At 41.1% G+C, this 12319-nt stretch overlaps 2 protein-coding genes across 2 annotated transcripts in view; one reads left to right on the top strand and one right to left on the bottom strand.

Moving 5' to 3' along the window:
* ALG10 (ALG10 alpha-1,2-glucosyltransferase) overlaps positions 1-2943 on the bottom strand; it is a 25467-nt gene extending 22524 nt beyond the window's left edge. The window contains exon 1 of the mRNA XM_072147106.1: positions 2798-2943. The gene's annotated coding sequence lies outside the window, so the exon portion shown is untranslated. The remainder of the gene's footprint in view (positions 1-2797) is intronic.
* Positions 2773-12319, top strand: TPRKB (TP53RK binding protein). Its single transcript, XM_072147108.1, has 5 exons — positions 2773-2950; positions 4748-4900; positions 7885-8007; positions 9591-9767; positions 11968-12319. Exons 2-5 carry the CDS (start codon positions 4760-4762, stop codon positions 12052-12054), a joined length of 528 nt encoding a protein of 175 aa, XP_072003209.1. The 5' UTR covers positions 2773-2950; positions 4748-4759; the 3' UTR covers positions 12055-12319.

Genomic DNA, 12319 nt, shown 5'->3' with positions numbered 1-12319 from the left:
TGCTCCCATGCGCACCATCTCCCAGCGCTTACAATGCTGAGAGATAGGGACGGATGGGAGGAGCCGTCCACATCGCGGACCGGAAGCTCCCAGTGCGCGGCTTCCGTGCCCCTGTAAACAAACAGGGGCACGGATCGGAGGGACCGCGGCGCGGGACATCGGCGGCGCCGGAGGAGGTAAGTACATGTTTATTATGTTTAACTAGCCCTCCCCAGCCTGGCCATAAAAAAAATTTTAAACCCGGATAACCCCTTTAATGAAACGGACTGCAGTGGAGCTCCAAAGACAGACATAGAACTGTTATATGGAGCCTGCCTAATGATAAATTACCTCCAATGTGTCAAATGATATAATAAAAATCTACTCCTAGACCCTCCTTTCTCTCTGAGATTTAAAGTTATCTTTTCATACAAGTACTTTCAAATCTTCAATTTTATAGTCAGGGTTGCAAAAGTGTTTTGCAGGGCTGTGGAGTTGGTAAGCTAAACCTCCGACTCCTGTTTTCCTGGACACTGTAGCAGTGCTGAGATAAATGCAGACATACCCCAGTGCCTTATTCCTCTGATCTGTAGCAGAGAAGCTTTACTCCTGAGCATGTACATTAAGTACAAATAAAAGGGGGGTCAGGGGTGCACAAGAAATTAAGCCGGTCCGTGGTCCGCACCCTGCAATAAGCACCTTCATAATGGACGGAAGTGTTCATTGGTGCAGGAGGCCAGGTAGCGGAGAGTGCAGCTGAGATGTTCTCACTGCAGCCGGGTCCTCGCTCTACTCTGTCTCCTGACTCCCAACGCTGGTTTTAAGCATCAAGATCAGAGCCCTGAGCCTACAAAAAAGCCCCTGGAGTGGTAAGTATTTGTCAGCTGTACTCTACTGCCCAAGGTCCTCTCCTGCTCCTGACACAGTTCTTCTCCAGGTCCCGATGCTGCCACATACAACCACAGAACATAGGGTGGCACATGGAGGCGAGAAAAAGCTGCAATGTTGTGCAGTGAGTAGAAGAAGAGTCAGGAAAGGAGAGTATTTATTTATCTTCTTGTCTGCACTGAATAGTGTATTTTGTTTCGGGTGTGGTATTTATGGCTTTACTGTGGCATTTATAATTTCTGGGTTGGCATTTTGCTCTGTACTTTGGAATACAACCGACATTTACATGAAATGTGAAAATATGTTTGTGGAATCGCTCCATTTTATCATGACTCTGACTCCACATACCTGGCGTTTTGGAACAGGTGGATCTGTCATCTTTTCTTTTATGGTGTGACAAAAAGAGATCATTCTTATTCTAAGTTGCTTCACTATTTCACCCCCATAAAGGCATCCAGTAGGACATGTGGAACACACAATTGTGCAGATGAATTTACCTGAGATGATATAATCCTTACTGGGGTTAGGAATCTTTATCCTCAGTTATTTTGTTAGGACAGGTTTTACATATTGGTTGGTTTCAGGGAGATGTTCCTTTTATTGATGGAGGGAACAATGAGCTCCCGGCAATGATGTTTTTTTTTAGATTTGGAACTTGTCCATAGCACAGAAAAGTGGTGGCCGAAAAAATATAGATTTCTGAAGGTCATCTTTCTGTAAAATAGGGGGTATTCCTCTTTGCACTCTGAGATGTGAGTTGTAGGTGACAACATGGATAAAGATACCCAACTCCAATAAGGATTACATTATCGCAGGTAACTTCCTCAGCACAATGTGGTTGTCACGGGTGCTCCTACGACCCATGTAACGGGTCACAGGCACACCCTCATCTCAGCAGCAGTCCAACTTACATGTCCGCATTCCACTGGCAGTCTCCTCACTCCGGCGTGCACGTCCCAGCCTCCTAGGGCGCACACACGCGGTTGTTCCGAGATTTAAAGAGCCAGCGCCGATAATTCACACTGACCACCCATCTTTCCTGTTAAACTCCTGTTCTCTTCCTGTCTCCCCTGTTGGATCTTTGTGCCTCTATGCCATTGAAAAAACTGCGTTTAGACCGATTTGCTGTTGTGTCCCCGATTATGTTCTTGATATCGCTTCTCCACTGCCTGCCCTGACATTCTGCTCTGCCTTTGGGTTATGGCACACGTGGCTTTTTGAACGCTTTTGGTCCGTTTATAAGCAGTCAGTCAAAAAACCAGTTTGAATTAAGATTAAGATTGAATTAGTCAAACGGATTGCTTAAAAACGTGCCAAAAACGTTTTCAAAACACCACGTGTGCCATCACCCTTTGACGTTGAACATGTGCTGTCTCAACCTCCTTGCCTGTTCCCTACCACGATTCTGCCTCACGACTCTGTACCTCACCTTGGCCACCACCACGGACAAAGTCGCCCCTGTGGAGCAACCTGGTGGTACCACACCACAGCAAGTCCATATGGTGAATGTAGTAAAAATTTGCGAATGTTCAAAAAGTTATCAATACATATGTCAGGCAGACATTTATCTAAAAGATTTAGACTTTATTTGCAGTAAACTATATAAATACAGTATCTGACCCAGTGAATAAAGGGGGCGGCTTATCAGTACACTAGACACATACTGCACCTCTCTATAGTAGCACCCTGCAGTCCAGGCTAGTATCTGTGCTTGGCAGAATGGCCAGCAGCGCCCTGCAGGGGCACACACGTGTAATGTCTCTGTGCTGGGCTCAGGTACTGGTGTGACAGCAGGTAGACAGGGGACGCGCCACAGTACGTCACGTGACTCCCCAGTCGCGGCCAGTCCAAACATATGCTGAATATAACCCCCCATAAAGGTGTGAGGAGCCCTCCATGCTGCGGCGGAACTAATCATAACATAACTTACCCAAACAAAGCCGTCACCTGGTACAACCGGAAGTGTGCACTAATCACTCCGCACGGGGTAGAAACAGGAGCGCGTGATAAAAGTGTCCGCGCACTATTGCTGCCGTATGAGACCTGCGACACTCCGGAGTAGCACTGATAGAGCTGATGAAAGGTGGGCACACAGCTAATGTCAGATGCCGGGTGACACCACATTAGTGCTCACAGATACTTCTGTGCTATCACATCTCCTGATCTCTTGCACAATGTTGCTCCATAGATTCGCGTGAAACGCGGCGTGTGTATGTGTAGCACAACGTATGCCACCAGCATGGACCTTGTTGTACTACAAAATGTCAGGCTTTCTAGACCATACTATAGGGCCAAGTTCACACCTGTATTCAAATATAACTAGACTATGCAATTCACATGTGAGTATTATGTGAATTGCATAGTCTAGTTGTAGGTATTTATTCAGGATTTTTGTAGGCTTTGCTTATATATTTTTGCATCTGGTTTGTAGGTATTCACACCTGTGTTCAGACCTCTGTTATTATTTTCCATTGCTAATAATGAAAGTCAAATGGATCTGTTAAATGGGAATCTGTCACCAGCATTTACTACACTAAACTACTAGCATCCTCGGGTTATGCATAGAATGTACTTTCTAGAATTTCATCTTTTATGAATAAATCTGCATATGTCTGAAAAGTGTCACTTCAGATGCCTATATGTTAGCTCATGGCCAGGCACAGGAGCTTTCTCACCTCTCCTCTTCCCTATCCCATTCCATTCTCTCCTCACCCCCATCCTCTCCTCTGAATTTCAACCGGTCGCGTGGCAAATTGGTCCAAGTATAGGACGTGTTTTGTCGTTTACTGTACAGTCGTCTGCTCATTAAAGTCAATGAGGTAGTGAGTTAGTTATATTAAAACATTGGCAAATGGCAAAAAAAAAAAGTTCATTCTAAGTTTATATATTTACAAAAGAATTACATCTTTCAATTTTCATCAGGCTTGTGATTCTGTGAAACAGAGAAACCGCAAAAGTTGGATGTTGGATGTGCAACTAACATTACCAGCTGTGTCTTTAACTGCCTTCAATTCTGGTTCTGTAGAAACACAAGCCTGAAAATCTTATCTTTAGTATAATAATCTTTATTTATATAGCACCATCATCTTTTGTATCGCTTTACAGATTATGGGAAAAATATACAAATAAAATAAGACATTACAGAGCAATAACAGTCATATGAAACACTAGGGGTTGAGGGTGCTGTCACATAATCATGTTTTGATTCCGTTTGTAACAGAATCATAGCGCACTGGGGTGGGCCACGGCCGATTACATATGCGTCTGTATGCAAACGCATGCAATTAGCACCCGGCGTCTTGTATTTTGACAATACAAGATGCCAGGTGCTGATTGCCGATCGCATGCGTTTGCATACAAACGCATATGCGATCCGCCGTGCCCTGGCCAGTGCGTTTTTGATTCTGTTACTAAATGGAATCAAAACACAATTGTGTGACAGCACCCTGGAGGCCCTACAGGAGGTATAAGAGATTGTATAATGGTCCAGCCATTCTTTATAAGGGAACAGAGTAAAATAATTTAATAAATAAAAATTCTGCTGCTTGAACCAGCCATCAGCCACCATCTTATATACAGGGTCCAAGGTGAAAGTGACTGCAGAGAAGCCTGGAGTTTGGTATCTGGTGTTTGCCAGATATTATACCGATCACATACGTCTCCATGGAAATGCATATGTGATTGGGCTGATGCCCGGGTGCTTGCATTGCGTTTGTAAAAGCAATGCAAGTGTCAAGTGTGGCCACAAGCCTAAATCTGCTAAAAAATAGAATTTATTTTACAAAATCTACAAACAAAATTTTATTCAGTATTATTTGATGTAAAATTTTCATAAGACCGTTACAAGTCATTATAATATATGTCTCTATTTTTTTTGTAGGGGGGAGGCATAATGGAAGCAACATATCAACTTGATCTTTTTCCACAGTGGAAAGTGACTATGCTTCTCTTTCATAATTTGAAAAATGCATCTCAGCTGAGAAAAAAAGCGATGAATGGATCTATTGAGGGTGCATTACTGAACCCAGCAATGGTAAGCATCTGCTCACATGTATGAAATTTAGACCCAACTCTACAGTCTTTATAACATCTCATTATCTCTTAAAAATTCATTGAAGGGTTTAGGCCGCCGTTATACGTACGTTATGAAGGCAAGACTAGCGGCACGTGTGACCACAGCCTTAGTTGGACTTGAATAGAACACTTATCCATTGTGTTCAATGGTCTTTTTTCAGACAAGTTCTACTTTAACAAGTGATGCGTGTCCAAAAACATTACAAGTCTGTGGGATTGTATCAGAAATGCATTGCACTTTGACATAAATGGAAATGCAATTGGGACTTTGACATTCATCTTTTTTCATGCGCGTGAAAAAAACTGATGCATTCAACAAAGTCTGAGTGTGCGTTCACACATGGCCTTTTGGACATGCATTTACACAAATGTATCAGAACACATGCATTTTTCATGTTGCCATGCATTTTTTTGCTTTGAAAGAGTTTTTTCATTGCTGAAAGTGTATGCAACTGTAAAAATGTTAACATCGCAGCTTACATTTCCAGCAGTGAACAAAAATACTTTCAAAGCAGACAAACACATGGTAACATGTAAAAGGTTTCCGTTATGTGTTCAAGTGTGAATGCAATGTGACAGAAAACTGACTGGAATCTGATGGAAAATGTCACCTTGTCACTGATCAAAGCCTTATGTTGCCTGTAATGCATATCTGAAAGGACCCTGTGAATGCTTTCACACCCTAAAAGGCATGCGTTTCCATGTTACTATGCATTTGGTTGCTGTAACTGCAGTGGCGCTGGAGGACAGGGCTTTATCATAAGCCGGCGCTAAATACATTTCCCACAAATAGCCATGAGGCCGCTATAAAGAATATCACTAAATGTTGTTACTAGAGCTCAGGCAACATGTTAGCCCGCATAATCATGGGCTGAAAAATGAAGTACTAATAAAACAATGTTATAAAAAGTGAAATTATACTATCTTGTTGACAAAAATTGTCAACATATTCCCTTCAGGAAAGATTCTAGGGGGGGGGGGGGATTAGAATTTTTAGGTAGTTTTTTTTTTTACTACTTTTCAGACCCAGTACTACAGTATGTAATAGATAATGTGGAAAATCCCCAAAGTGCAAATCGCACATTGTAATAAATGGTGTGAAACAAGACAGCCTCGGGTCATTGTGTGACCTGAGGCTGTCATAGCAACGGATCGCTGCCTGGTGAGCAACGAACCAAACCAACATGGCGGCGCCCACGCGCCATCGGCTTTTTACCGCTACAGGCAAAATCACAGGGTTGACATCTGCGATCTGTGCTAGCAATATGCAGCAAACACTCAGTGGCTATGCAGTTCCACGGGATGACCCCTCTCCAAACACCCGCAGCCAACATGTGACGAAACTATACGTCATGCATTGTTAAGGGGTTAACTAACGGATTAACAATTTTTTACTTAAAAATAGTTTCCCTTAAATACCCATAAATCAACTTTATTTTATATTACCTGGCATCAGAGGAGGTGTGTCCTGCTCGTCCTGCCCTTCCGATCTATTCCTCCTCATGTCCCATGCCTCTTCTCAGTAAGTCAGCGAGACATCATTATTTGCAATGTCTACCCCATCTATGTCTCTGATCACATGAAATCACAGCAGCCTCCATGGACTTCTACTTTTCCCTATTCTCAATTCTCAATGCTGTGATTTCATGTGATCAGAGACATTGCAGCCATGAAAAGGAACCTCTTAGGGATAAGGGCTTTATGTTGGATGGGTTAATTTGCATGACAGGGTCTCTTTAACCCCTTAACGCTCAGGTAGGTATAAGGAGTGTATTAAGAGGGCTCACGGGCTGAGTCCTCTTCATACAAGGGTGGGGTTTTTTGCATATTGTAGAAACCCCCCACTGCTAATAACCACGGTCGGTGCTTGCACCGATCGCGGCTATTAACCCTTTCATTGCCGCCGGCGATCGGTTGCCATGGTAGCCTCGGGTCTTCGTTTGACCCGAGGATACCTGGCTTCTGCAGATTCGTTACAATGAGCCAGTGTGCTGCAAAAATGCCATATATTGCAATACAGAAGTATTGCAGTATATGGTAGGAGAGATCTGACCATCTAGGGTTAATGTACCCTAGATGGTCTAAGAAATAGTGGGAAAAAAAATAATAAAATATTAAATATTCAAATCACCCCCCTTTCCCTAGAACTGATATAAAACATAATAAACAGTAAAAATCACAAACATATTAGGTATCGCCGCGTCCCAAAATGCCCGATCTATCAAAATATAAAAATGGTTACGGCCGGCGGTGACCTCCGAGGCGGGAAATGGCGCCCAGATGTCCGAAATGCGACTTTTACACCTTTTTACATCACATAAAAAATGAAATAAAAAATGATCAAAATGTCGCACAGACCTCAGAATGGTAGCAATGAAAACGTCGGCTCATTTCGCAAAAAATGACACCTCACACAGCTCCGTGCGCTAAAGTATAAAAAAGTTATTAGCGTCAGAAGATGTCAAAAAAATTTTTTTCTTTTTTTGTACACATTCGTTTAATTTTTTAAAATATATTAAAACACAATAAAACCTATATAAATTTGGTATCACCGCGATCGCACCGAACCAAAGAATAAAGCTGAGGTGTTATTTTGAGTGCACAGTCAAAGTCGAAAAAACTGAGCCCACAAGAACGTGACTGTTTTTTTTCAATTTTTCCACATTTGGAATTTTTTTTTCAGCTTCGCAGTACACGGCATGTTAAAATATATAACATTACGGGAAAGTAAAATTTGTTACGCACAAAATAAGCCCTCACACAGGTCTGTAGACGTAAAAATGAAAAAGTTATGGATTTTTGAAGTTGGAGAGCAAGAAATGAGCGGAAAAACCCTGCATCCTTAAGGGGTTAAGGTACATTTTATATTTTGTAGTTATTGAGCAAACATATACTTTATTGTATTAGTGTAATATGTATTAATGTTTTTCTTTACCACTCCAGATAATAAATCCTCTTCAGGTTCTTGTGGCAGTAAATAAAGCAATCCATCTCCAGTTACTAGGAAAAATGAAAACTAGAACTCTCAACTCAGAGATTATATTCAATCTGTCCCCAACCAACAATGTAAGTATATGTTTTACAAAAGTGAAGCAAATGCCATAACTGCTGCTACTACTACATAATTGAACCCATACTAAATGTATCTGTTTACTATATGACTTGTTTTTTAAGAAACTGTACACTAGTCATATATTGAGGAAAGATAATGTTATAACCAGCATATAATAAAACATCTAACATTGCCAATGAAGACAAAATCAATAGCAATGACAAAATGCAGCCTTAGAAAGGACTCTGTCTAGAAAAGCACATGCGGAGATTTATCATACGCCAGCACTGATAAATGTCCCCCATGATATCCACTTCCAGAGATAATGCACCTTCCCTGGAGTTGTTGCCAAGACGTTACAGTACAGAACTTGGCTTGGAAGCCGGAGTTCTGCCCATGCCCAGTACCTCCGGCTTAGGAGCCGGGTACTCACAGCCGCCGGCTCTACATAGATAGTCTATGCAGATTGCTGAGTAGCTTCAGCTCCGGCTACTCCACGCCCCAGTAGCCCCTTTCAGAAATTTGCATGCTGGGGTCATAAAAGATTTAAAAAGTTATCGGGGACTGAAGGATTAGCCCTATAAAGGACTCGGATGCTATTCATTAGATTATTCTGCCACAGGATCTACCTTAATAGGTAGATCTGTGATGGTAGGTTTCCTTTAACCCTGGTGACATGATCTACAGTGTATGTATCTCACATGAACTAGCACAGCTCCTACTCTGTTCCTCCCTGCCTTCTAAATTCACAACGCATAGATTGTAAATAAAAGCAAAAAAGAGTCCAGCTCACCTCCCCAAATATCTCCTAATGCACAGAAACCTCACCTTGAAGACCTTCAGGCAAATATGAACCACGAAAGGTATCCAGTACTCTCACAGGAGATATCATTCTAATACTCTTTCTTTAAAAACATATGTGCATATGTTGAAGCAAACATGTTACCAGGTACACAGACCTTCGCGTTTCACTTTACAACTTAATCGTGGTCTGCTCACATATGTGAACAATGCCCTCCTAAGTCCTTGCGCTCCGATGGAAATGTGTAGGTCTGTGTACCTAGTAACATGTTTGCTTCAACATATGCACCGCTGTAAGATATGTTTTTAAAGAAATAATTATTGGAACGATATCTCCTGTGAGTACTGGATACCTTTCGTGGTTCACACTGTATAACTTGTATACCAGGTGATTCTTTTCACCTACGTGAGGCTGCGTTCACACTTGGCTTTTAAATTGTGTTTTGATTCGCAATACTGCAGCTAAAGAGAAGAGATTTGCTTAATTACATTGCTGTTAACATTGCATTTACAAAAACGAAGCAAATCTCTTCTCCTCATCTGCATTGTAAATGCCACATGTAAATGCAGACTTCTGTAGAGACTAAAAGAGCGTTCTATTTTGTTTCCCCCAGAGGGGGGAGGCTGGTTATGGGAGCAGCAGGATTTACTTGTTAATTGTTCTACACAATGAACATGTTTTGAGGGTACTGTAGTACAAGATATGTGCTCCTTACTATTTTGAGAAAATTAATCTGTATAAACAAGACCTGGCTAAAAAAAGATCTGTGACTAAATGAATGTCTTTTCCGTTTAGATTTCGGAAGCTTTTAAAAAGTTTGGCCTGTCTGACAGTGATTCTGGCGTTCTTGTTGTTTTGACTTATGAGGAGACAAGTGCTTTGAATGTTCAAGAAGTAATCTCTCATGTTGAAGGCCAGCAACTCCCTATAGCAGATATACCACAGCTCACAGACTTCACAAAAGTAAAAAAGGTACCATGAGATCAATATTTACAGCAGTCACACTAATAAGTAAAACTACTCTTCTTCACATTTCATTGGAGTGTATTTAGGCATGGAATAGTATGAAATGTGAAGTTATGATTGATCTATTCGATGTATTACCAGAGGCTCTCTAACTACTCCTTTCATAAACTCCATCATAGCAAACTGACTTGGTTCAAACAACAGTGAAAAATGGACTTGTGCTTCTTTAACATATGGTACACACATGAACACTTTTTAATAGATCAGTGACTGTCCCTATTATTTAATTGACTGTATGTCCGGTTAAATAGTAGAACATTTCCTACTCTGAACCTTTTCTCACAGATCACTCGGACTTCAAGGGAATCTGTGACAAAAAGGATACCAGACCAGAGTAAAGAAATGGTGGACTTTGGGGGGACATTTATCTTAAAGGACATCTACCATCAGGGTCAAGTATTGTAAACCAAGCACACTAATGTTTTGGGCTTTTTTTTTCCTTTTTTTTTTTTTTTTTGCAACGGCACAAGGAAGAAAATAGAAGACCTGTATTTGGGCCTGCTGCTTTACTCTTGGCATCAGGAGTAGGCTCCTACAAAGGCTCCCACAGGCAACATGCTGCCTTGGGAGATGCCACATATTTCACTGGAACACAGTGCAGTGTCTAGTTGCAATGCAGCTTATCCTGACTTCCTTGTTGTTGAAGGCAACCAATCCTTACCTACCCACTCCAAAGCTGTGGTCATTTTATGAAACTGCCAGTCCAGATAGAAGCCTCCAGCAAGGATGTTGTCCAAACTCTCCTCTTAAGTAGATGCCAATAGTCTCTCCTCACAGCTTGCTAGATCTCCAAGTGACTTCAGCAAGGATTTAATTAGACTTCCGTGAACACCCTGAAACATCTTTTAAACATCTTTTTGCTGACCAAACAGCCCACACTTCCTAAGGCTCTTGCGCCGGTTTTCTGTCGGGCTTTGCACGTTCTTTCTTGTGCAAACTGCTAAGAACTGTCCGTGCCACATATGTATCGCATGCGACTCATTTGTGGTGTGGCTGCACTATACGTGACGAAACACAAATTTCTGCACATAATTGGGCGTTGTGGTGCACATTCGGACTGTGCCCCACATTTATCGTACAGAGCCTGAAAGGAATGTGTGTTAAAGGTGCACCAAAAAAAAAGTTGGTGTACTCTGTTGGAACAGTGCAGAGGGCGCCAGATTCATGCATAACTTGCGCCACAATTCATGAATCTGGCACCCGCTGCACACTACAAAGGCAAACTGTACTAATTGGGTGACACAAATGTGGCCCAATTAATTTTATATAAAATATAGTGCATGCTGGAATTCTTTTTCAACTGATTGCAGGTCCATGAAAAAAGACACTAATAGACACATTGGTAGATTTATGCTGCACCAGTGTGTAAGACACTGGGGCAGATTTATCAAGCTGTCTGAAAGCCAGAATATTTCTAGTTGCCCATGGCAACCAATCACAGCTCCCCTTTAAAATATTCATGAGCACTGGTAAAATTAAAGCTGAGCTGTGATTGGTTGCCATGGGCAACTAGAAATATTCTGACTTTCAGACTGCTTGATAAATTTGCCCCACAGTGATGAACCTGGTGCAGCATAACACTGTCTGTGTCTCATGCTGGATGATAAATATGATGTAGTGTAAGAATGTCTAATTGTATTTTGCACCTCCTATTAATTGTTAGCATTATTTTTGGTGCACAGACTTTTTGGTGTAAAGCCACACCCCCCTTTTATATATTTAATTTTAAAAAGTTAAAAAACAGCTATTTTACACATGTTAGGATAGGGCTAAATAATGAAATTGACATTTAGGAATGGTATAATTTTGATCACTATTGACGCATATATGCAGGAATTGTCTGCTTTATTGATATGTAAGTTATGTTCATATCTGCATTGGAGAGGTATTTTTTAATAAAAATGTTAGACTACAGTAGAGTGTGAATGGAGCCTGATGTATTTGCCTGTTTTACATTTGAAACACAGTCATGATCCATGTTTTCCAGGAAGACCAAAAACTAAGGTAGACAAATGTTGAATTATAAGCAAACCTTTTCACTATTTCTAGTAAACTTCCAATTCCATTGTGTTGCCTGGTATGAGACATGCATATTGAGACTTATTAATAATTTGCAAATTTCAAAATCTCTTTTTTTTATTTCCAGATATACAATATTACAAAAGCAGAAGAAAAGATTGGTTCTATATTGGATGCTGTCATTTGCAGAATGTCTGTTAAAGATGTCTTATGAAGAGCCTTTATTCTACGCACAATTAAGCAGGCGTTCATTCCTTTCCATTCTCCATTGGCAGAATAGTGCTGTACTACATACAACCTTGACCCATAAAGCAATGAAATTCCCTCAGGATCCACTGTAATCCCACATACCTACCATGGATTGGGTAAAAATGGAGGCCCGACCACAAGCGTTAACAGTTTTAATATACTGTCATTATTTTTTGCTTTGTAAGTAAAACAATGAAACCGTTTGTAAATAAATGCTTTTATTTCAAAAA

Source organism: Engystomops pustulosus, chromosome 4 (genome assembly GCF_040894005.1).
Source record: "Engystomops pustulosus chromosome 4, aEngPut4.maternal, whole genome shotgun sequence".
NCBI lineage: Eukaryota > Metazoa > Chordata > Amphibia > Anura > Leptodactylidae > Engystomops > Engystomops pustulosus.
Note: the sequence above shows the minus strand (reverse complement) of the source record. Positions and strands in the feature narration are given on the sequence as shown.

Bases quoted from the DNA above. Each gene is read 5' to 3' on its own strand.
- TPRKB (XM_072147108.1), top strand. From the start codon at position 4,760: ATGGAAGCAACATATCAACTTGATCTTTTTCCACAGTGGAAAGTGACT. The intron at 4,901-7,884 runs GTAAGCATCTGC...TTACCACTCCAG, and splicing joins CATTACTGAACCCAGCAATG to ATAATAAATCCTCTTCAGGT. The intron at 8,008-9,590 runs GTAAGTATATGT...TTTTCCGTTTAG, and splicing joins ATCTGTCCCCAACCAACAAT to ATTTCGGAAGCTTTTAAAAA.